General features: G+C 40.0%; 1 protein-coding gene and 1 long non-coding RNA gene across 2 annotated transcripts; both read right to left on the minus strand.

Annotated features, from left to right (window-relative positions):
- Window positions 1–1988: 1988 nt before the first annotated feature.
- Window positions 1989–25310, minus strand: LOC143099186 (adhesion G protein-coupled receptor E1-like). The gene is made up of 10 exons (XM_076262252.1): window positions 25211–25310; window positions 24868–24981; window positions 23605–23786; window positions 22479–22664; window positions 22128–22334; window positions 21200–21432; window positions 14982–15048; window positions 5074–5165; window positions 4716–4878; window positions 1989–2226 (listed from the first exon to the last, which is right to left on the minus strand). Exons 1-10 carry the CDS (start codon window positions 25296–25298, stop codon window positions 2149–2151), a joined length of 1410 nt encoding a protein of 469 aa, XP_076118367.1. The 5' UTR covers window positions 25299–25310; the 3' UTR covers window positions 1989–2148.
- Window positions 25311–25323: 13 nt separating this feature from the next.
- On the minus strand, window positions 25324–26422 carry LOC143099187 (uncharacterized). Its single transcript, XR_012981430.1, has 4 exons — window positions 26294–26422; window positions 25963–25979; window positions 25578–25658; window positions 25324–25391 (listed from the first exon to the last, which is right to left on the minus strand). It is a non-coding gene; the product is annotated as an uncharacterized LOC143099187 (long non-coding RNA).
- Window positions 26423–26957: the final 535 nt, after the last annotated feature.

The raw sequence follows: 26957 nt of genomic DNA on the forward strand, positions 1-26957 counted from the left end.
AAGCACCCATCAGCCCAGCACTAAACTCGAAGCGTGGTAAACAAAATTGGATATTTCAGGCAGTAAATGCCCCGGTAAGAACTAAACTAGATTTTGTTCAAATCTACACACCTATGGCTACTGAAAAATGTAAGGTTCATTTAGCAAATGTTATTTTGAAGTATTAAAAAACATTGTTTTAAGAATTTTCGAATGGAATGGTTGGTAATTAGCACGTTTACAATATTATTTTTTTTTGCCAGCTCACTTCCAGCAGGAACCTTCTCTTCCAAGGAGGTTTCTTATCCAAGTACTAACTAAGCCTGCTTAGCTTCAGTAATTCAGCAAAGTCCGGGTATCTGCTGGTCTGGCTGCTGGCTAAAAACAAAAGGTGAAAGGCATATGATTCTAACTGTCTCACTGAATTGTATTATGCACACTCATGTGTGCATATGGAATGGGTTAGCATGACCCCTGGAGGCAAACATACGCAAAAAATTGGTCATCCTAGGCCCTATGGTTCTCAAGATATTCACAGAAAACTGTTGGTGTACGGTCACTAAATGTGCACATAATTCAATTTATTGTATGCCCCCCCATGAACGAAAATCCACGAAACTTGGCATGCATTCAGAGGGTGCCAAAATGATTCTACACTTTCAATTTCGTGCAGTTTTGATCATGTCAGCCAGAGATATTGTGATTACAACACCTAATGTTTTGCTTTTTAATTTTTAACTAGGTGGAGCTATACATGAATTTAGTGGTAATGGGATGGGTTGACATGGCCCCTTAAGACCAACATACAAAAAAAAAGGGGGCTACAGATCAAAACGAAACACAATGGTTCCATGCTATCCTTATGGGGCTACATGCCCCAGGGGCGGAGCTTGAGGGGGTACGGGGGGTGCGGCACGCCCCCGGCCCGGGACCCGCAGGCAGGGGTGTATCAAGCTTTTTAAAATTGTGGGTGTTGTGGGATAGGAAAATGAAACAATCTTGCCAAATTATAAATAACTCCCTACAGGGACGTTGTAAGTATTTTCTGAGAGGGGTGCGGACTATATTGGTGTCCGGCAGTTTCTACCCCGAAATTTTTTTTTAAATTCTGATTGCTAAACACACCATTTTAATGCAGTTTGCGGGACAGAAGAAGCAACGCCCCTCATAGTATGTGTGGCTCATGTGACATGTAGGCCTACATGATCTACCTATCACTTCACTATTTGACACTATCCTACATGGAGACATATCTCATGTTATAAATCAAGAAATCATTTCAGAAATTATGTTTTGTGCATATGGGTTAGCAGGCTACAATAAATTGCCCTAACAGATAGCAGCCTAATTTCGAGGTATCACTAATACCTAAATAAATATAATAATAAAGAATACAGAACTGTAAGCTCAAATTCAAAAACGTTTGCAGTCTAACCAAACATATGCAAAGGGAATATAAATAAATTGTGTTGCATATAGCCAGCTTAAGTAATGTCAACTTAAATATTATGATTAGCAGTTTCAATGCTTTTTCCATTAATAGTTACAGGAAGCCACGTTGTTGTTTAAACTATTGTTGCTTCTAGCCCACGTTACAGTTTCACTTGCTGCAGGGACACACACATTGCATGAGCGCTCTATATGAGTTCTACATGCTGGAAATCTTAGTTCTCAGATGTAGAACTCAAATGTGTCTTGACGCCTCCGTTTGTAAGATCAAAATAAGATGTTCTAAATGGAACGCGATCGTAAGACATTAAGATCTCCAGTAGATGTAGCACTACGAGACACATTGACAGTGAAATCAGATCAGACGTGTGAAGCACCGGGCATAACTTAATTTCGCAGCTACGTGGACCAGTAGCCTAGGTTAATTGTTGAGGAGGCCCATAGTTTGAGAAAAGCTGCAGATCATAGACAGAGAAAGCATAATGCTCTGAGAACAGTAGCCAAAAGTCTTTCTGCACAAACAAGTGCATTGGTGCACGCACCCCCGTATTCACTTTGACTCTGCATTTATAGGCTACAGTGTGACAAAAACTGTCAGTCAGAAAGATAGTAAGTTGATGATTTCAAACAAGGAATGGTGTAGTTGTTGTGAACTGCAATGGAAGTGTACTAATAGTGTACTCTCTCATAAATGAAGAGAACATGGATGGAAATTTTAAGTTACATTGTAGAGGACACCACTTCAGTCTCCTTCTCTCTCATTCTCCTGCAGCAGCAACTCCAGAACTGCTGTCGCACCTGGATAGATAGGATGAAAAGGTACAGTAAGTGTGTGTGTCTCTGTGTGTGTCTATGTACACAGGCTACAACAGCCTCTCTCTCCATCTCTCTCTCTCTGTGTGTGTGTGAGAAAGAAGTGTGTGTGATGATTATATCGGGGCATTGCCATCTCCATGATATGTTATATAATTAACATTGTATGTCACATTCTAATGACAATACAACACTGCTGAGAGTAAAAAGGGGATTAACTAGATGTACCGCAGAGCGGTACAAAATATGACTTGAATATGACTTGTGGCTTGAATTCGGTGCATATGGGTCGTTGGACAAACTGTCTGCGGCCCCCATACACTGAATTCATGCCACAGTACACTGTGAAGACAGTAAAGCATGGTAGTGCACAATTCATGTTATGTGGATGTTTCTTACACTGTGATGTTGGACCTATTTATTGAACACCAGAGATCATGGATTAGTTTCAATACATCACAACATTTAAAGAGGTCATGTTGTCTTATGCTGCAGAGGGAATGCCTTTGAAATGGGCGTTTCAACAAGACAATGACCCAAAACACACCAGTAAGCGAGCAAAGTCTTGGTTCCAGACTAACAAGATTGATGTTATGGAGTGGCAAGCCCGATCCCCAGACCTCAATCCTATGGAAAACTTGTGGGCTGAGGCAAAACCCAGAAATGCAGAGGAATTGTGGAATGTAATTCAATCGTCCTGGGCTGGAATACCTGTTCACAGGTGCCAGTAGTTGGTCGACTCCATGCAACACAGATGTGAAGCAATTCTCAGAAATAATGGTAATGCAACTAGATATTAGTGCAGTGATTCAAAGAAAAGCAAAATATTGAGACATTTTTCAGTTTATACAGTAAATGTTTGAGTTTGTAAAGAAAAATGCAAACACTGCTATTTTTTTGAACAGCCTAAAATTCCTTTTTCTTCACTTTCTGTAAAGGTATAACACAAACTTGATCAATTTTGGTCATGTTTTGATTTGAAATTGAATGTGCAGTGTTCCCAATTCATTGATATTATGGAATTACAGCTATTCTAAGGATTTTTGATTCAATTTTTTAAAACACACTGCTATTATTCTGCACATAACTGTAAGTGCCATGGGATGCCGTGAGTCAGGACCTCAATTTAACATTCATGCAGGAAAACATCTGCAGTACAGTGTCCCTGTCACTGCAATAGGACATTGGGATTGATATTTGTTTGGTGGCAAATCAAGGAACCGCTTACTCTTTGTGATAAGTACCATGGGATCTTAAACAACCATGGTGAGTCAGGACCTCAATTTAACATTCATGCAAAGGAAAACATCTGCAGTACAGTGTCCCTGTCACTGCAATAGGACATTGGGATTGATATTTGTTTGGTGGCAAATCAAGGAACCGCTTACTCTTTGTGATAAGTACCATGGGATCTTAAACAACCATGGTGAGTCAGGACTTCAATTTAACATTCATGCAAAGGAAAACATCTCCTGCAGTACAGTGTCCCTGTCACTGCAATAGGACATTGGGATTGATATTTGTTTGGTGGCTTTTGGCCACAGGGAAGAGTGCCACCTACTGGCCACCAACACTACTTCCAGCAGGAACCTACTCTTCCAAGGAGGTTTCTTATCCAAGTACTAACTAAAACATGATTAGTTCATAGATTTCACATTTAAAATACATTTTATACAACCCCACCCCCATCTTGCCTGTTCATAATTCTGAGAAATTCTTAATTGCTTATGTTTGTGTATGTAGATGTGTTTGTATGGGTGCATGTGTGTGTGTGTTTGTGTGTTTATGTGTGTGCGCGTGTGGGTGCATGTACTGTATGTGTGTGTGTGTGTGTGTGCATATGCCTGTGTGTGTGCATGCATGCATGCGTACATATGTCTACTGTGTGTGTATGTGTCATACATATGATTACTGTGAATGTATGTGTATCATTTTTACTTTTTCGTTTTTAACTGGGTGGCGCTATACAAGACATGAGTGCCTGCTTTAATGTTTTTTATATTTAATACTTTTACTATACTTAGGGGTCCAAGCAGACGAAGCTGAAGAAACTGCTCTACCGTAGTCTATGTAAAATACATAAAACTCCATTGGTGTGAAATGTGCTATAAATAAATAAACAAATAAATAAATAAAAGACCCATATCTCAATTGAACCTACTATGACAAAGTTGCTATCAAGCAAAGTGTTTTTATAACAATTGCGTGGCATGTTATTGGTATTGTGCTGACTCAACAGAATATACAACATAATGGGTATTGTGCCAACAAATCACGGTCTGGTAGTACACAGAGATAGAAACAGAGATCTATGTGGAGAGATATATGTGAAAAATGTGAGTTTTCCTGTAAGGTCTTCTCCATGGTGTTAAAATAGCAAAATGATTTTGCCTGACTTTGCACTTTGCCCATTTAGTCAAATTTTTAGTCAAACTTAGTCAATTTTTTGTCAAATTATGGGCCCAAAGTGTTACCTCCTCATTGAGAACACAGTGTAGCAGGAAGATGAAGGTTCCCTGTTGGCTGTTGAGTGCAAGGAAAAGCACGCCCAGTGCCTGGCTGTTTTCAGTGAAGAATCCCAGTATCCATGGCAAACCAACGATAACAGACTGGATCAGGGTTTTAAACACCAACATCCTACAGAGAAGGGAGGATATGATTTTGCAACATCATCTTTGCCAGTAGAGTAATGCTAATGTAAAAAATCCAAATAAAACTAACAATGTCTCTGTTTCACAAAGTGATATCTGATGTTGTATCCTAGTTTATATATAAATATGCCATGCCCTAATAAAATCCTCCCTGGACTTTCAGTGTGTGATGCTGCCTTACCTGATTCGTTTATCGTGTGTGGGGCCATGTTGCATCCGTGACAGGGTAGTGCGAAGGAGGATGATGATGATGAAGAAGAGGACAGTGTTTGTCTAGTTTGGTTAACAAGTGACACAAGCATGCAGACATTCATTAATTAGGTTTTAATCTCGTCACACGTTAGCTCTTGACATCCCCGGCACATTACAATACCCAGGCCCCATCCTCCCCCCTGTACTGTACATCAATTCTATGCAACATGTCATGAAGCTCTATAGTAATACATCAGTAGTAGTACATCATCTGAAAGCTGAGACTTTGATGCATGTAAAACTTCCTATGAAAAAATGTGTTTCTATGAAAAATTTGTGCCTCTGTACTTTTAGTCTGGGTTACACAAGGATGGCAATATCCCAACCCGTCATAAATGTTGGTAAGAACTCATAGTACTGGAATATTCATGTTGTTTCATTCATAATACGTAAGGGATAATGGACGACACGGTGGTCTGTTCACAGAAGTTAATGCACGGTAGAGGTTGTAAAACGGCGCCGACGCGAAGCGGATTATCCCGCTTATTCCACTGTTGCCACTTGCGTTGTGTTCATTTCCTGTTACAATTTAATCGCTAAAACTGTCTTGTTTGTAGAACTAATTTTTTCCGACACATATCAACTAATTTCTCAACTCACAGGACAAACTGCCGTTACTAGTTCTAAATGGATGGTTGCTACGGCCAAAGGCCAGTCGTTAGTTCTATCTCTCCCGTTGTCAAGCGGGCGTATCCCAAGATTCTGATGAACTTTAGCTTTGAAACATCGCTATTTTACTTAGCCTGCTGTCATCCATCTAGCTAAAAGCCACCTCCGTCATATGCTACAATGTTGCAATGTTCTGAACGTCTGCATTTTACAGCTCGGATGCAACGTGACAGTTCATTTAAACTTCACAACGAGTTTGGCGAATTAATATACAAGTGTGATACGGCCAAAAAATGGATCTACTTCATAGGTGTGCAGATAACATACGGTTAATGGTCGTTCTAAATTACGTAGGACAATGGGAAATTCAACCAAGCAGTGGAATAAGTTTGTATAATCCAGCTCATACAAAAGCAAAGAATTAGAAACAAAGAGTTTGCAAACTTATTTTTCAGTGATTAGCATGTGCTGGAAGCTGTTTGCCTTGACAAAAGTTATGTTGACGCACACCGGCATGTTCATGAGAACAGGTTAATTAGAGCCCACCCATGTGTCTGAGCAACCAATGGTTCTCGAGATATAAGCAACCACAGGGAATTGGGCAAACAAGCTGTCAATCAGACACCCCAGCTTTGATTGACAATAACTCGAGTTTAGAGCATGCCTCGACAATGAGAATCAGATATTCTTGTAGCTGAGGAGTAGACACTTACAGGGCTGGACTGGCCACTTCCCTGTGGGCTGGCATACCTTTTGGGCCGTTCAAATTAAATTAGTATTTGTTATCGTTATTTTAAAAAAATCAAAATCGGCCCAAAGCAAGGACAGTCAGCGACCCATTAGTACAATTTCTATACTGACACTAGACAGGCTCTAGACTGGCAACTCTTATCACACCCCACCCCTCCCACATTGGCTCAGCCAAAAGTCAGAGAGTGCGTCAAAATTGATAAATGAAGTGCATGCAGAAATTGCGGCAGGTAAAGACGGGATGTTAATTGTTCAGAAATGTGCTCTAGCCTACCCGACATTCAGGTAGCCTATGTCAGCAACAGTTTGAACTTCAGTGACGAGAAGTAAGCAAACGTAGGCTATTACATGGCAGAGGGACAAGTGATCAGAAGGAGAATGTAGGCCTATAGCACGGCAAACGTAGCTTCATAATTAACGGGTTCACGGAGTCATGCTGCTGATGATGATGACAATTGATGTGGCCACTCGATCAGTCAAATGGCACAGCATACTGTGCCTAAAAGTTTTCTGAACATGACACTGAGTTAAACGCATAGATATTCCCACACAAATAAATGTGTTAAAAATTCATATTTTACTCTCTAATGATCTACTTTAAATTACAGCTTCACAAGACCTGGTTCCAGGACTCAATTGTGTTTCAAGGCCACTTAGGTGAGTTCCAGGGATGTATGTTACTGGCTGAAAGAATAAACAACATTCAAGCCTCTGTTACTCTTTGCTAGTACATAACACAGTCACTCTGACTGTATATCCGAGAATTCTATGGGGTCAAGCATTTGATGATGGACCAAAGTATGTGGGAACAGTGCCCTCTTAAGTAGATGATGTGCAGAAAAACCTTAAAATAGGGCCACAAGGTAAGAATTTAAAGGAACATGCCAACATTTTGGGTAATTAGCTTATTTGCCATCCACTCCAGTGTTAGATTAAGAGGATACATACTCTTCTCTTCTTTGTGCGTGCAATAACCCAGTCTGACACTGTTAGCCTAGCTTAGCATAATTCACTAGAAGTGGGCTACACCAGCTAGCCTATGGGTCCATTCTAGCTGAAGGCTAGCTATAGTTGCCCCACAACCATCTTCTATTTGTCCCCCTAGAGAGTGATAAGGGGCACCTCAATTTTGTCAATTTCTTGTCCTGTCTGTCTATGCATCACCCGTCTATACTTTGTATATCACATTGCACTTTCCTGCTTTTTTGCACTTCTGGTTAGACGCAAACTGCATTTCGCTAACTTTGTACTTGTACTCTGCATAATGACAATAAAGTTGAATCTAATCTAAGTCCCAGCAATGATTATAAGAAAACCATATAGACAGATATGTACTGTACAGCTATGTGCAGGAGGTTTGGATGTCACTATGTCAAATAAAAAACGTAACGCTCAAATCGTGGATTGATCATGTCTTACGTTTCCCCAGTCTGCTATTTGTCCGGATAAACAGATGCGTCAGATATTCCATCACTATGAGGTTATTGGAAATTGAATGTTCTATTAAAGGACGGAAACTGATTTCCGATCCTGTTTTCTGACCTAAACGAGGGAGGTAAACAAAAATGGGGGGGGGTTCTCAAAGTATAAAACAAAATATATTGTCATTCAGAGATGTAAAATGATTAAAATCTCCAGAAAACAAAGAGGCAGACACAGCTTCTAAAGAGAATACATGAGTTGTCAAAAGAGAATATTACAACCTGAGGAGATTTATTTGACTAAAGGGGGCTTCGTAAGATCATGGAGCAAATGGTTAGAGAACGTGTGAGCAGAACTGTTGTTACAGATTTTTCCTTCCATTGCTTTAGCAGAATTTTGACATTTCAAATTCAATTTAAAAAAAATGAAAAAAACACAAATAACACACAGCCGCCACGGCCAAATAACAGAATCCCTCGGATCTTTTACAAAATGAAACACTTAAAACACTTAAAATGAAAATCTATTTTGTTGTCAAATCACAAACACACCAAATGATCTGATAACACTTGAATCATGTACACACAGAAATGTACACTATACAATCTGATGTGTTAACTATACAACTATACTTGCAAAAATTTGGAAACCGCTTGCCTGGAAAAGACAAGTAAAGGAACTTATCTAGATGAAGTTATACTAAGTAAGTGAGGCAAGTCAAGTAAATATTACTCAGTTCACTTCACTCGTGAAAACATAAAAAAAACATCTGAATCTGACAATGTGAATCTGTCAATTTGCTTCTGGAGTGTAAGGAAATTGTAACAAAAAAATTAACGCACGCAAGAATGCTTACAGAGCAATGATGAATGAATGAAATGCCCACCATTCCATGAAGAAAGTGTAACATTATGGAAATGAGCCTTATTATATTGCTTAGAGGATTGAACGAGAGAGTTTATTTATACAGTTTATTATCATAAGTAGGAATGGATAAAATGTTGAAGCTCGCCAAATAATACTGTCCGGAACAACAAGGCCTCTCTATCACATGGAAACACACTGCATCAGACACCTCAATCTCAAAAACTGAAGAGTACATGTGAAACCTCACCAAATTCACACTAAAGGCTAGCTTTAGGCAAGAGCCAGACCATTCAAAAACAACCAGTCCCTTCGAAACAAGGTAGAATGCTATGTTTAGTAGAATTCCGTGTTCATTTTGGGGCTATAATGAGGGTTCGGTGCTATTTATGTATAAAGAATGTGTGAGGCAGAAGACAAGGACACAAGTAATCAGTGACACAAGGAATGTAAAGACACAATCTTTTATTGACAACTGACATCCAATCTCAATATTAACTATTGAATATAAAATGTTTGCTTTAGTTAAAGTGGTGAGGCTGATATGTCTACAGTATATACTCAAATACAACACTCTAAACCCAGATTTAGTTGTAATAAATATGTTAGGTGGTCACTACTAATGTTTGTGTGTTTTGTGAAAACTCTATGTCATAACTAAAAGAAATGAGTTGATTTTACTATTTAAGTGGAATATACAGTGCACTGATCATGTTAAGCAGAGACAACGATAAATGTTATGTTTTTGCAAGGCAGAGGAGGGGTCTAAAAAAATTCTGCCCATCAACCGTTCCTCCTGCTTCTCAGTCCAGATGAATGACTCCATGCCTCGTGCTGCTGTGACAAATAGTTAGCTAAATGTTTGTTTACGTGATTTACATTAACCTGAGAAAAGTAAGGTAACATTAGCTCCGTTGTTAGCATGCTAGTAGTCTTTCGGACAGTTAGCTCATGGTAGCTACCTTCCAATGGGTGTGTATGCCAGATTATAACAATATCACATATGTTTTCGTGTAAATATACTTGTCTTGGTGCTACTAAGTTTAATTCAGACTTTATCATTGAAATAGGTGTTTCTGTCTGTAGACAGTTTTAGCTAACCATAGCAGCACATGTTGGTTAGCTTTTGGCTAATGTTAGCCGATGTCCATTCACTTATTTGTTGCATTCATAGGTGATATAACAAACTTTTATTTCAACTGTGTAAATGAACATGGACTAAAAAATTGTTTTCTTATGTTCTTTTTTTATAGGTTCTTCATCTACAGTGGATGTGGAATATTTATGAGTTTAAATGTTGTTTGTTCATGTTTTATCAATAATAAAAGGCATTCCTATACATTGTGATGAATTTCTTTTCAATTTTTAATAAAACAATTAAATTAATACAGTACCCTAATCTTAAAATAAAAAAAACAATAGGCCTATCTACAGAACTTAGTTAATATTTTAATGAATTTGTTAACATGCATTTTAACCTAGTTATTTTATACAACTGCAACTTCTGAAACAATAAGTTAAGTGAACTAAAGATTTTTAGTAAAGACTACTAATGTAAGCTTAATTTGTCTACAGCATCAACATAAGGTTGTTAGTTGACACAACTAAACATGTTTAGTTTTATGTTTTGTAAAAACTAGAATGGTTTAAGGCAATCGGTTTCCACACAATTTTCTAGTAATGACAACTAGTTCGGGTTTAGAGTGAATCTGGCTTTATGAAAAATCTGAAAAATCGTCATATAGACTGATGTTTGACCTCCTAGATTATGCAGATTACATTGCAGATGCAGGCCTTTATATGCCTATAAGACCTATAAGGTCTTTTACACGATCTAACATACATTTCTCATGCAACCCCTTAAGGCTAACTCCAACATCACCTTCTGCACAAACTACAAATGTGTATAAAAGCCTGAGTTTCATACATGCAGTGTGCACACTCTAATGTTTGTGGTAAATCTTGTCATTATTTGAATGAAAACAGTTTAGCATTACATTCTATGTCAATGCAAAAAGCAGTTATTGTGGAAGTTAATGTGCAATATAAGTTGTATTAACAACTGGAATAATTACTTAAAGGAACTGTATGTAAGAAATGTAATTCAATTAATCATAAAATGGCCCTGATTTGTCACTAGACATTAGGAAATCATGCTAATTTCAAATACTTATATCACTGACAACAGTAGTCCGGCCAGGATATCTTCATTTAAAAAAGTGAAGTTGCAGCCCTCAACTGATGTTGATGTTTACATATTTGTGTTTTAGCCTGATCCGCCACCCTCCACGTATCTAGTAATCACAAAGTCAGTAGTGTTTCGGCATCTGGGTTGCCAGCTCTGCTCTAGTTACCACATCTGCGGTGTACACCGCTCCACAGTATTTTGAAAGTGATTGTAGTACCAGTTTTGGCCAAAATCCTACATACGGTTCCTTTAATAATCTTTAAGCAATAAAGTTAGTTTGAAGCTCAAGTTAGTTTGAATGACTACATTTTGTTGAATGTGTGTGTGTGTGTGTGTGTGTGTGTGTGTGTGTGTGTGTGTGTATACATATACATATGGATGTGTGTGTGTGTGTGTGTTTGTGTTTGTGAGTGTGTGAGTAACAACAACTTTCGTATGAACTTACAACTCAGAATATTACCGTAAAACTTCAAATAATCGCCGAGTCCCTAAGAGACGCCTGTCTCTTTTAAACGCCTGGCGTGGCTACAGGTTTGGGTTAAAGGCCGGTCTCCAGTAGAGGCCTGGTCTGTTTTTTAGTTTCGGGTTGTATTTAATCTTCTAAACATTCTTCCCGTCAGATCGTCTGTTTAAAGATTCGCAATGACACGAAACCGTTACAGAAAGGAGGTTACAGCAGTGTGAATTAGATGTTGCACGTCGTTACAAGCCGTCGCAAAGCATTCACATGTCTGGTCACAGTTGCAAGGTTTTAGAATGTTGCATGAAGTTGCTGCTCATCTCGGTGCGAATCTTGGGTGTGATTTGGGCTTAAGTATGGCGCAGACTGCACACGTTATGATTACATGGCATTAAAAGACTGCGGTGGGGAAAAGCTAGAGTTCCAAATTGTATAACTTTTTTTCCAATATGAACTATGCCTATATGTCCGACTTCGTCATCGTTCAATTCATCCCTTGTGTTTAAAATTTGCGGATAGGCCGATGGTAAGCTTGTTTTTATGCTGGCAACAAAACCAGAACGGTTCGCGAACGTTATTCTTTATTCTAAATGCCATGGCGATAAAGAGAAAGAAGTCAGAAAAGGAATTTACCTTAGACTAGGCTATATCAGAGCCCGTCTATGGACATTCTCTGGCTATATAGCCTAACCTACTGAAATAGGTTAATGATGTAAAGTCAAGTGCGCTTCTATGGGACTGCTGTGTGCGCGCAGTTTCTATTGATGAATCGGAGTGGCAAGTGCAACTGCATAGTTGCAGTGGAATGTGGCTGCCCAGGGCATTATAAAACTTCTCACTCTTAGACCTACTCATACACGGCGGTGAAATGGCGTATTTAGCTGTCTAAATTCGAATCATATGCTGGGGGAGAAATCGTTGGACATCCATGATTATTTTGTTATTCAGCACCCCTGGTCAAAAATATGTTCCTGCGAGCCTGGAAGTAGGCTATGATTTGAATGTAGACTGTTACAAATACAAAACGGGAGAAACAATATGGTTCATGCTCTCTCATGCTGTTTCATTCGTGCCGAAAAAGGAGGGAGAATGAAACATTAAGCACGTTCCACTTTTGCATAAATAATTCCTGAACAGTTTTGGTCAGGGCTGATAATGCAACTGTATTTGACAAAGGACCGATATAGGCTATTTGCTAGTGACAAAATATTGAGCTTTCAGTGTGATACGATCTCTTTGTAGATTACGTTTAATTAAAACGTGTTTAATCTGTTCTGGCTATCCTGCTATTTGGATCTTACTGTATCTCACAATTAACAAAATCTCAACACTAAATGAATGATGATCCGTAATTGTCATCAGATAGCCTAATCATATAGGTAGACATAAGATGAAATAATTAATCTTTGCAGAGAAAAAGTTTTGTGTAAAGGTAATTAAAGGCCTGTCTCATATAGACGCCTGTCTCTAATACTAGCCTGTGCAGTTTGGCGATTTGGGAAAATAAAAGCCCGGGCTATTATTTGGAGTTTTACGGTATGTACAATATACAGTACAACAAACTTTAAGTTAATTTACTTACTTTTTCTAAGGCAACGGGTTTCCACAGTTTTTTAAATAAAGTGAACTAATCACAATTTACAGTGTAGCCTTTTCCACATCCTCACCCACTTGACGAGAGAGTGTAATGAAAGACAAAGGGGGTTCATTCTTCAGGCAGCAAAAGAACCGTATGTACACTTTGTCAAAATCGGTAGGCACCGTGCACCACGTTGCAGCAATACTCTCATTCCCAGGCATTTTACTTTTGATGCAGTTACTGACGAGCTCTTGACACATTTTCCAATCGTAAGATCGATCTCAAAGTCATGACGGTGTCGGGAGGAACGCCCGCCGTCAGTTTGGTCTCAGTAGTCTATAGGCCTACAGACCCAGTTGACCCAGATGAAAATAAAAGTCGTACCCTAAACTTAGATTACACCATCTCTCTTTTCCTCCTAACTCGCTGGGATGAGGTTCTTGGCGTTCTTGATATCCTAAGAGTCTTTTTCTCCTAGGAGCCCCCAACAAACGCTCGTCAGGTTCAGAAACAGCATTTCGAGGAGTGACCATTCCTCCAGACGTTCCGGCAATCGCATCTTCTTCTTCTTCTTGTACTTCTTCCACCATTGGCTCGACAACTCTAAGCAACTCCTCCTATTTCTTTTTTTTACAAACCCCCTAAAACTTGGTGGTCCAGGATGTTCATGTTGTCCTACGAGTCCTATGACTCCCTAGGGGATGCTCACACCTGGTGGGGTGCGGGGTTGTTCACATGGGGGGTGGTTGGGCGAAAGTAACCTCACACCACATGAAATGGGTGAGTATGACCTCTCATGAACTTTAGGGGTAGTTAGGTCTACCCCTGCGGTTAGTAAAAACTTTTCTTGATTTTACGTCTTACAGATGAGTCCCAGGGATGCTCACACCTGGTGGGCTGCGGGGTTGTTCACATAGGGTGGGTGGGCGAAAGTAACCTCACACCACATGAAATGGGTGAGTATGACCTCTCTCATGAACTTTAGGGGTAGTTAGGTCTACCCCTGCGGGTAGTAAAAAACTTTCTTTGATTTTAATGTCTTACAGATGAGTCTGCATGGGGGGTGCAGAGGGGTGCAGAGGGAGGGTGGGCTGGGTGCCCAGGGAGGGTGGGTGGATGACCGATAGTAACCCGGGGATGGGTGAACATGGCCCGAACATGACCGCTAGTTCAAGGAAGCTCATTGGTTAACAGGCTGGCCACACCCAATGATCCCATTGGTACGAGAAATACTAGTCTAAATCTGGGACAACCACGCCCTCCCAGCTTCTCGTTTTCGACTCATTTCCAGTCATACGCTCGGAGGGAACGGTCGCAGTCTTCAGAATCTCCTCTGGACTCTGTCTCTCACGGACTCTGTCTCTCTCTCAGGGGACTCTGTCTCTCACAGACCTTTGCCTTCAGAATCTCCTCAGGACTGCGTTTTTTTTAAAAATCATACACACGGACTCTGTCTCTCACAGGCCTTTGTCTACAGAATCTCCTCAGGACATTTTAGCACTCATTCTACCATTTTACTCTGTCTGTGTATGTGTGCGTGCGCGCGTGTGTGTGTGCCCCCAGCCCTAGCTGTGAGAGGGCGGCCTGACCATTGAGAGAGTATGCCCCACAGCCTGATTTTTGTGAAATGTCAGCAAACACTCTCATCCTCTATCTCCACAAGCATGAACAAAGAATTCTATTGATTCTATACAATTAATTAATTAACCATTAAATTGTTAAATCTCATCTCATCATCTGCAAAGTAACGCCTCCTCATGTGATGTCATAAGACACACCCACATCATGTGACCTTATTGGAATGTTCCAGAATCTTCTAGAATATACTAGACACGCCCACTGACCCAAACATGAACCTGACCTTTTTGACCTTTGGGTCATCCATCATTTTTGGCATAAGGTGCCCCTTTACACTCTCTTCCCCCTACTGTTTCACTGTTTGTTTGTTTTAACTTCCAAACTTACTCCAAGGATGCAGCACACAGGACCAAGAAAACTCCAGATGAATCCTCTGTCGTAATTCAACCAGCACCTATAAAGGTAGAACTTAAATTACTGGTATGTTGATAGATACAATGTTATGATCCAAAACCCTACATGAACCTAACATAATTTTGCCATCATCAAATGATAAACACTAACACTAAAATGGTTAAAATACTAATAATTAAAATAAAATAAATTGGTTACTGATAAATACCTTGCTTATAAAATTCTAGAAAAAAACACATTAGTGCTAAGGAAGTTTTAGGAGTCTACTTATTAAAAAAAGGTATTATAACTAGACTATAAAAGGGCTTTATGATCAAAACAGCTAATACCACAGAATATGTTCAAACAAAAAGAAAAAATGGGATACCCAATACATATAGGCGAATTAAGGTAGTTTGATGATATCAAGCCACAAATGGGCTAGGAGAGAATTCTAAATGTTGTACACTGTGTGGGAGTAGGGGTATATCTTGACATACTTTGTATGCTATTTTGCAACTAAGGATGGGTTTTGGCAATTTGCAGATGATATTCTGGTTTCATTGATGTTACACACAGTGTCCCATGACTCCCAACATTCTTGGAAATAATTGAAAAAAAAGAGAAAAACTCCTTAGTGGTACTTTCAGGTATGTTGTGTAGGTACTACCCACCCAGGCTAAACTCACAATGTTAATTAAAGATGCAGTCAGCAATTCTGCAGGAAGTCACACCTGTTTATGTTTTGTCCAAAACTATGTGCATTTCATTTTTAATCAAGGACCAAACAAAACCCACCAGGGATCTAGTTTACCCCTCCCTTCAGTATTCCCAAAGTACGGAGCCCTCCAGGTGACATGGGGAAAAAAAACATGAAGAAGAAAAAAAAAAACGATGCACTTTTGCGGGATCTCATTGCGGGATCTCTATCACTAATACCTATTAAATCGGTATCACTAATACCTATTAAATAAATGTAAAGGACACAGAACTGTAAGCTCAAATTCAAAAACGTTTGAAGTCTACCCAAACATATGCAAAGGGAATATATATAAATTGTGTTGCATATAGCCAGCTTAATTAATGTCAATTTAAAGATTATGATTAGCAGTTTCTATGCATTTTTCCATTGATAGTTACAAGAAGCCACGTTGTTGTTTAAACTATTGTTGCTTCTAGCCCACGTTACCTCCAGTTTCACTTGCTGCAGGGACGCACACATTGCATGAGCGATCAAAAGCGTTCTATCTCCGATGTAGAACTCAAATGTGTCTTGACGCCGCCGTTTGTAAGATCAGATCAAATAAGACGTTCTAAATGGAACGCGATGTAATTAAGCTGTTCCTTTCCAAGCGTCTTGGAGACATACTGTATGTGTGCTGACTGGGCTATTTCTATATAGTTGATGACACCAGGGCCCGAATTATCTTTTTGTCTTTAAGGGGGTCTCTCTATCTCATAAAAAGTTGGCACACCCCGCGCATAGCCTAACAAGGCGATACAATTAAATAGCCTATCGCGAGTGGCGCTTTTGCGCAGTAGCCTATATGCCCACGATAGGCCTATAGACACACACACACAATAGAGATTTTTCATAGAAATTGATTCCTTTTAATTCATTTCAACATATTATTGATTGTAATATTCCATATTTAATTTCAATTTCACAATACAAAGATAGACTAAAGGATTTACTCTGAGTGCCATTATTTCACAACGTAGTCTAACTCATTTGAACCAGACCACCGTCTCAGATAGGCTATCCTCAGTGTCAAACACAATAATGCATGTAGTATAACTTATACACAGGGAAAATGCACTATCTGGCAGAAAATAATAAAGCCATTGCAGCCAAACTATGTTCTAGTATTATAGGCTAATGTGCACATAACAACACCTGGGCGTTCAGTCGTCTCGTGTGTTGAACCGTGGGAATAAATAGACGAACAATTTTGGAATTTGCACTGAGATGTTGTCGGGTAGCCATTGAATAGGCTATTCCGCCATCAGAGATTGCTAACAGGTGTTTCAAAATATCTGGGAACTTTCCGGAGCTCTGAATGACAGAGGATAGCTACAGATCAGTTCACAGAATCATTGAAGTAAGCTGCATTATGGGCCATAATTTATGGTTTTGTTAATCAACATAGAAGAGGCGCAAGTTCAACAGCAAACAGGACTTTTCCGCACGTATCAACCCATGTAGGCTAGCCCAATGAACGCCTATGTAAATAAACATTCTCATCAAAGCAGCAACTTCTTCAGACTTGCGAGTGCTGTCAAATCGATCATATGCGGTTTGCTCATATAGTCTAGTGGTGTGGTGGTGAAGTGTCATCATGCTGCGTTCAAGAGGTAGGTCTACGTCCCGTAGTAGCCTATATTTTAATTTCACGTCTGTAATGGTAAGAGATCGCACAGGGATAGATAATGAGCGGTTGTTTAAGATTAAATTACAATGCCAGACACCTTCAGATATCAGAGACCCCCTCAGATTTTTGACTTTGTTGCTTTCATGGGAGCCAATCCTCACTCTATGGGAGCTCGGCTCCCTCTGGCTCCCACGTAATTCGAACACTGGATGACACCAAATTAACTAGATGTACCGCAGAGCGGTACAAAATATGACCGCCGCCCAGTCCAGCACATTTTTTCCACAAAAAGAAATCACGCTGAAAGGCCTATATGATTCTAACTGTCTCACTAAATTGCATTATCCACACTCAATTCTCACTGGTATCTGCTAGACAACAAGTCCCAAAACATGATTAGTTCATAGATTTCACATGTAAAATTCATTTTATACAACCCCACCTCCATCTTGCCTGTTCATAATTCTGAGAAATTCTTGATTGTTTGTGTTATGTTTATGTTATGTGTGTGTGCCTGCGTATGTGCCTGTGCATGGAAGCGTCGACTGTGTGAGTATATGTCATACGTATGATTACTGTGAATGTGTGTGTGTGCGTGTGTATCTGTTTGTGCACATGTGTGCACATGAAATGGGTTAACATGACCCCTGGAGGCAAATATACGGAAAAAAAATGGTCATCCTAGGCCCTACAGTTCTCAAGATATTCACAGAGAACTGTGTCTGGCCTACCCTCCTTTCGGGGGGTCCAGTCCAGCGGGGGGGCTACAGATCAAAACGAAAAATGACGGTTCCATGCTATCCATGTGGGGGTACATGCCCACCAAGTTTTGTGTACCCCGGTCTTTCAGTGTCCCGGGAATCCTTGTCGGTGTACGTCACTAAATGTACACATAAATTATTTTATTGTAAGGCCCCCCATGAACGAAAGTACACAAAACTTGGCATGCATTCGGAGGGTGTCATAATGATCCTACACTTTCAATTTCGTGCAGTTTTGACCATGTCAGCCAGAGATATTGTGATGAAAACACCTAAATTTTTGCTTTTTAATTTTTAACTAGGTGGCGCTATACATGAAATAAGTGGTAATGGGATGGGTTGACATGGCCCCTTGAGATCAACATACAAAAAAAAGGTGGACCTCCTAGGCCCTACGGTTCTCGAGATATTCACAGAAAACTGTCTCCGGCCACCTACAGGCCAGTTGGTGTATAGTAACATAAATTAATTTATTGTGTGGCCCCCCATGAACGGAATTCCACGAAACTTGGCGTGCATTCAGAGGGTGTCATAATGATCCTACACTTCCAATTTCGTGCAGTTTTGACTATGTTAGGTCACAGATACCTGCGATTACAACACCTCATTTTTACTTTTTTGGGTTTAACTAGGTGGCGCTATACATGAAATGAGTGGTTATGGAATGGGTTGACATGGCCACTTGAGATCAACTTACCAAAAAAAATGGTCCTCCTAAACCTTACGGTTCTCGAGATATTCACAGAAAACTGTGTCTGCCCTACCCTCCTTTCGGGGGGTGCAGTCCAGCGGGGGGCTACAGATCAAAACGAAAAACGATGGTTCCATGCTATCCATATGGGGTTACATGCCCACCAAGTTTCGTCTACCCCGGTCTTTCAGTGTCCCGGGACTCATTGACAGAAATTTGGGCATGCGAAAAAGGAAAAAAAAAATCTGACTAAACCTATATGACCGCCGCTTCGCTGTGCGGCGGTCATAATAAGTATGCTGCAAATGAGCAGACGTGTGAAGCACCGGGCATAACTTAATTTCGCGGCTACGTGGAGCAGTAGTAGGTTAATTGTTGAGGAGGCCCATAGTTTGAGAAAAGCTGCAGATCATAGGCAGAGAAAGCATAATGCTCTGAGAACAGTAGCCAAAGGTTTTCCTGCAGAAACAGGTGCCTTGGTGCACGCACCCCGCTTTCACTTTGACTCCCTGCATTGTGACAAAAACTGTCAGTCAGACAGTAAATTTTGGTTTACTAAATTAGCATAATGCGGTAACAATTATCATTTCAATTCTATCTGAAATCTGCTCACTGCAGACGTTACAATGCAGACCCAAGCAGCAGCATAGCCTTGAAAGATGTAGCCTACACTTTGAATTTGATCAGAGCGGCTCTGGTTCTTCACCTAACTTGATGTGATTGGCTGGATGACCGTTCAATCAAATCAACAGACCTATTTGTGTCTCTGTGTGTGCGTTATAGATACGGTTCCAACTCTTTACGGGAGCGTTTATTTCCATATTTTACTTTCAATTTAATCTGACAAAAAGTGTGGGGGATAGAATTGTCTTCCAGCAAAACTGTGTACGTTATAACACCCACATCCCCCACGCTTGCTACGCGCCTGCTGTGTGTGCGTGTCTGCACGCAGGTGTCTCCCTCTCCCTCCCGTGTCATAGGCCTATGTAATGTGTCCAGAAAACCCACAACACAACAGTGATAGAGCAATCATAGTATCATGATAAGATTGCCATCTGGCGGTAGTGGTTTGTGGGCCTATTGGGGTCAAGTAGGAAGCCCAGCAAGTTCCAAAAGTAGAAAAAAAAGTTTTGCGAGATCTCGCAAAAGTATTGCGGGATCTCGCAAAACTTTTTGCGAGATCTCGCAAAACTTTGCGAGATCCCGCAAAAGTGCATCGTTTTTTTTTTCTTCTTCATGTTTTTTTTCCCCATGACTTTTTTTTTTTTTTTTAACCCATGTTTTTTTTCCCCCATGTCACCCGGAGGTCTCCGTACCATAGAAACCCCACACAGGGTTTTAATTTTTGTTTGGGGACAGGCCGCACCCTACTTTGTTTGTTTTCAGTTTTCAGAGTCTGGGCCGCCTACAGAGACCGTGTCTTTTACAGTGTTCTCATGGAACAGGCAGCTAGCTGATCATGATGAAATAACTGTTAAATGTGACAAAACATTAACCTGACTCCGCCAGATGGATGCTTCTTCGCATTTGCTCTGCATGTCCATCCGGGAACTTTCCGTTAGAGAATTTTTGGGAAGGGGCGAAAATACTGGTTAGCTGATTGAATAAACCATTTGGCAATCACCACCTATGTTGGTTATCGACAGGACAAATCAACCAATCAGATGAACAAAGTGTTCTTCTAATGCCTTCGTTTAGCATTCAATTTAGTTAGAAAACAACTAACGTTAACGTTTTTAACGATGGGCTTGAAATTGTGTATAATCACTGACTGCACCTTTATCTCCACAAATGCACAGAAATATAGTTTTGGCTTTTTTGTGATGACAAGTCAAGTCTTTTAACTAATACCTAATTAGCTTGCTAATGAAACTTCATTGCCCATTCCATCTCCGTCTTTACAATCATTATGTCGGGAAACGTTGCTAACGTGTTACCTCAAAATGTGCAATTCACTGAATGTGACAGAAAGTGTGTTGGAGTTGTGGACTGTATCTTTAATACACACTCGCATACTGTCACTCCCATAGCCAGGAGGCACTAGGGGGGAGGAGTGTGTTCTGACTAGCCATGGCCTGTCCATTTTGAGCTGTAACTACGTGTTATTACCTCTGGAAAGTCTTATACTCTTAAAATTAATGTGTTGAAAACAACACAACTTGCGTTGTTTTTAACACATCTCTGTGTCCAGATAGGGATAACACAGTTTGTGTTGTTTCCTTTTTTTATTTGTTACACAATATGTGTTGACAATAACACATCTTGGGTTGAAAACAACAGAACTTTTGCATTGTTTTTTTAACATATCTCTGTGTCCAGATAGGGACAACACATTCGTTTTAAGAGTGTATTCTTAAGGAATTTGATAGAATTATCCTTAATTATCACCTGTCACTCCCATAGCCATCCGGCATAATTCCAGCTGAAACAGCAACGACAGCCAAGGGACCTCCATAACCAATCAGGCACTGGTATCCCCAGTGAGGTCCCAGCCCCTGTGGGGATCTGATGTCTTTGAGCCTGAGGACAGCATGGAAAAGCCATATGGTCTCCAGGAGCATCCACGCAAAACTGCTCAGGAAGAGGTAGTGAAGAACTCCTGAGAGCACCGTGCAAACAATCTGCACACAGCATAGACAGGAAATAAATATTAAGTTACATGTCATGATTCAGCGGGTGGTTTTGCATGTATAGCACATGTGTCATTGCCATAGCTATGCATATTAATCTTGTGTTTTTTGTCGATGTCTCCTAATGGCAAAATGTAGAGGCTAAATAGCACAGGTCCCAGAATGGCACCTTGTGGTACTCCACATGTGATATTACTGTTAGCTGAGGAGTGATCTGCCAGACAGATACAGTATATCCTAAACAAAGTCAGCACTGGGCCAGGAGAGCCAACTCAATACTGTAACCTGTTAATCAGGATGCCATGGTCCACTGCATCAAATGCAACATTATGTGTCTAAAAGTACTAAAATATAAAATGTAGTAGCATCCATGCTCATCCTTAGATCACTGATCACCTTAACCAGCACTGTTTCCGTGCTCCATGGTGGTAGCACAACCCAGAATGGAACTTCAAATTTAAAATGTAGGTGGTCAGCTAGCCGTTTAGACAGAGTGACATCATTGACATGAATTACTTGTTATGAAATAACTGTGTTTTTTTTGTGTCTGTCTGTGCTGTAGATGATTTTGGTATGTAAGGATATGATTGTCATCTAATTAGCTGGAGGAAAACTGGCATTTCTCGCAAAATGTTGGCATAATGTGTAAATGTTGAAAATGAAATGCAGTTTTCAAATGCAACCACCTTGTGAGGGTGGATGAGGTGGATGGACTCCTGGACAAGCAGGAAGAGGAGGTGAGCGAGCAGCAGACTGATGCAGAGGTTCAGACGAGTCGTGTTGTTCACTTGGGGTTTCCATCGACAGAGGCCAAAGGTCATCACGGCCAGGGTCAAGAACCCCAACCCAATAGAAACAACGATCCTATTCAGTAACACCATCATCTGGTTTGTCTAAGAGATAAAGTGAAATGTTGTAGAGCATTACCCAATAACATTGCGTAATCTCCACTTTGACATGTTCTGTGTACTGTATAGTATTAAAAAAATGTGTTTCTGTATACAGTGAACTGGGAAAACCCTTTTGTATTCGCTTACCTCCACCTCCACCTCCGCCTCCGGAGGTCGCTGCGCCTGCACCTGCATGATCAGAGCGAAGGTGGAGAAATGCTCACAGGTGCAAACGGTGTGGGTGGCGTTGGTCTGGGTGACATCACAGCCGTCTACCACCCAGGCGCTGCCATTCCAGTACACACAGGAGAGCACACCCTGAGGGTCCAGACTCTAACCACCCCCAAAACACAAAACAAATAAAACAAACATTAGAAAGACATCAGATAAAGCAATATAAAGCATCTCCAAACAGGGAAGAAAATGTTTGCCATCCCAGTAACATGAATAGAGCTCAACAGAAGCCAGTAAGGCCGAGCTCTGTGTGTTTGTGTGTTTGAGGCTGCCTCAAAAAGATTACACTAATGTTGATATGTATAAAGTTAACACACAAGGACCAGTAACACCAATAAGCACACCATTTAACAGTTGCTGGATTTGGACTAGGACTAGACTATGATTTCTAACACTAACAGCCAGCAGATTTCACTGTTGCTATGGTTTCCACATCACAGAATCAGGAAGATGTTATGCGGTTTGTAAGCTTAAAAACTGTTTTGCCACATACAGCAAACATCTCCTCACCATATGCTAACTGCCTGTCCCCTGAATACACCGTAAAACATGCGGTCTCTGTGTACAGCCCAGGCAACAAAAACAGCCTAATCCAACCTGGGTCATGAAATGTAACAAACTGTTCCAGCCAATCTTCAATGAGGTGCGTGTTCAGGAGAGTTTTAGTTGCACAGGAGGAAGGGGGAGGGAGGGGCGAGCTTGTTTTGTTTGAACGTAAACAGAAGTGTTGTTACCTACATCACTTACAGTACCTTTCATTTTTTGTTGTATATCGAGAAAATGTGGGCTAGCTTCAGTAAAATGAGCATGCAATTTAGTAAAATTAGCGCATCATGTAGTAAAATGAACCCATGATTTAGTATAATGAGCAGCACATGATAACAAACGCACAATTTACTAAATTTACACAGTCTAAAAAAGTCAAGGTACATTTAGTAAAATGAGCACGTCATTTAGTGAAACGAAAAAAACATCACTGCCTAGCTTTGCCCATCACTATTGACTGATGTATATGAAGGTGATGCTGACTGAGACTGACCTGGATGTGTTTAATTGTGATGTTGGCTGGACTTGGCAGGACTTTGTGTGGGGTTTTTGGTAGGGAGGCACTCAGAACTGCCGACATCATGGTCTTCTTTGTATCATTGACAGTGTAGAAGAGGTCTGCTGTCAGAACTGAACTCAAGTTCTTGAAGTTTGTGAAGGCCACAGCGGAAGATCCTAACAGAGAAACACAGCTAGATGTGTGATTTAACATGAACAGAACTTTTGCAATATATGTATTTACAATAATGTGTTTACAATATAAATCAACAAAGCTGGTGCACTCTTCATTATATGGAAAGATCACATCTGTACATGAAATGCAGTACAAATGAGGTATCAAAAGGAGAATTCTGTTTGAACCTGCTGCTATTGCAGTACAAATAAGGTATCAAAAGGAGTCAACGTGGTTTATTTCCGGTGGAGCAAGATGTGTTTGAACCTGCCGCTATTGTTAATGGGCAATTATTTTTGTCACATCCATAACGCCAGTGAAATGCCTTGGCATCTGTATGATGTGAATGATAACATTCATTTTTTGTGCATTTTTTCTCATTTACATTCTTCAGACAAAAATAGCAAATGCTCAAATTTCATGTAATCATTCACATCATACCATACCATCACATTTTATTGGCGTTATGGATGTTACAAAAAAATGTAATTTTCCATGGAATTGCCCTAATATACAAATACAAATAAGGTATCAAAAGGAGAATTCTGCCAGTTTTCAGTTCTCTTCAACACACCAACGTCAACGTGGTTTATTTCCGGTGGAGCCAGATGTGTTTGAACCTGCCGCTATTGTTAATATAATTTGTGTCTACACCGACCCAGTTAGGTGTTGCACCAGGGAAACGTCACGATAAAGAAGGAAGGTGGTAAAATTCTTATTATTGGGCAAACAAGAAGATATTCAGTGTCAAAGTGAATATGTAAGGAGCAGAAGATGTCGTTACAACACAGTTAGCGCTCCACCGGAAATACATGAAAAGCCTTTCGTGCACCTAGTCTATAGGTGTCGCCACCAACGTCAGAAATTTGATCTTTTAAATGCGAATTTCGGAATGTGTGCCATCTTAGGAGTATTGAATGTTATTGCTGACTGTGCACCATAGTGTATGGTATTTATGTCATTATGTCAAAATGGTTATTTCTCCACTTTCTGTTGCTATTTCTGTATTATTTTTGAATGTTCTAACCTAAACAACACAAATCCACATTAAATATAGATTGAGATGAAAAGGCATGAATATACCATTGTTGTTCCTTGCAATACCAACAAGGTCTAAATCCAAAGAGTTATTCTTATTTTCAACATTGGCACTCATATTGCTCTTATAGTCCTTTCCGATGGTAAAGGTTTGTACTTCTGAAAGATAAAAAAGATCATGTCTATTTACAACAAGTTTGTTATTAATATTAATCTGAAGTGTGTTTCCAGATTCCAATAATGACGGAAGTTTTTACTTAATGATAAAACATAGAGTGTAAATTGGAAAGATGAAACATAGAGAGAAAGAAAGAGAGATGTATTAGAATAGAAATAACGAGAGGAAGTAAGAGAGAGAGAGAGAGAAACAGAGGGTAAGACTGCACACCCATAGTTTTGGTCATCAGGGTTTTGCTGGCATTTGTGGTCGTGGGCTCCACCAGGGCCCCCACCAGCTTTTCGGTGGACTGCAGCATGGCATCACCCAAGACCACCAGTTTCTTTCCACTGGTATCCTGTGGCACCTCAGCAAGGGCATCTTCTAATCTCTCCAGTAATGACGACACAACCTGCAGGTAAGTGACAGCAAACACACACAGGATACAGGTTGGCAAAGCTTTTGTTTGACCTAAATATTTATTAATATGTCAACCAACAAATAGTCCTATCCATGCAGAAATGACTGAGCAGGGCTTCATCATAGCACACTGTGCCTTTTAAAGTCCCAAATATGTGATGCAACAACACATACTCACGTATGGCTCTAAAACAACATCATCCGTCAAATTCTTGACAACACTGTTCAGATTGTTAAATTGAGCCTCAGGTGACGTTCCCTATGAGAAAAAAATATACATGAAGGTGATTTTTTTTTTTGTTGTTCATTTTTAAACCTTTACTTATGAGAAGTGCATTTTGATTTATATATAATATAAACATTTTTTCAATTTTTATATTTTGGTTCCATTGTACACTAAAAAAGCGGTGGGTGTACATACAGTACACACTGAAATATACAGGAAACACATTTGTGATGTAGTGCAAGCCAGACACAATCTTGGTTTAGAGTCTGAAGCCAGTGAATCTGACCAATATTTTAATGTCAGCCATGTTATGAGAGAAAGATAGGTAGAAATGTACCTCACTGCTGTGAAGATCTGAACATGAGATTCAGATGGTCATGAAGACAGGAGTTGAGATCCAAGAGGGAAAAAGAAAGATGAGATTCTACCAGATCTTATACAGATCAATAAATCAATCAATCCAGTCTAAGTTTATCTATGAATGTTGCAACTGTTATGCTTTGATCAGAAATATGGGCAATTTGTTGAGTAAATAGAGAGGTTGCTTCTAAAATGCTGTAAACTCCTAAGGCCTGAATGTGTTTGTGTGTGCATATTTCACTTCCTAACGTGCACATTACTACTAAGTGACCAATGTGTATCTAATCAAACACTTATTGCAATGTTACCTTTGCAAACCAATGTTTTGCCTGCAGTGATACTGGGTATGGTACCATTTTTGCATTCACAGTAAAATCTCTCTTCAGCGTGGACACATATGGATGACTCAGGACATACCTGAGCTAATGTGCCACACGTTTCAACCTGTGACACTGCAGTCAGACACACACACACACACACACACACACACACACACACACACACACACACACATTTCAGTAACACTAGTTTAGGGAACACATTGCAGGTTTTTTTCAATTGTTTAAAGGTGCTATAAGCGATGTAACGCAGTTTCTAAGCTAAAACATTTTTTCTAAAACATCACTTCACCATCTGCTAGCTGCATGTGCCCCAAATACACTGTACAAAACAAACAAAACAACTTAGACAAAACTCATCATCATAACAAATTGTTCCAGCAAATCACCAACGACATGCGAGTTTGGGAGAGTTTCAATTGCACGGGAGGGAGGGGGAGGGAGTAGCAAGCTAGCTCTATGTTTTGTTTGAACGTCAACAGAAGTGATGTTACCCTGCATCACTTATAGCACCTTTAAACAGGGCCTGTTTTTTCGAAACACTACACACAATCAACACAACACAACACCCAAGTAGCAGAATCCCTCAAATAATTTGCTTAAATTAAACACTTAAGTCAAAACTACACACTAA

Source organism: Alosa pseudoharengus, unplaced genomic scaffold (assembly GCF_046254945.1).
Source record: "Alosa pseudoharengus isolate Yale_2024_CS ecotype anadromous, Long Island Sound unplaced genomic scaffold, YU_APseudo_1.1 YU_APseudo_1.1_scf_25, whole genome shotgun sequence".
Classification (NCBI taxonomy): domain Eukaryota; kingdom Metazoa; phylum Chordata; class Actinopteri; order Clupeiformes; family Clupeidae; genus Alosa; species Alosa pseudoharengus.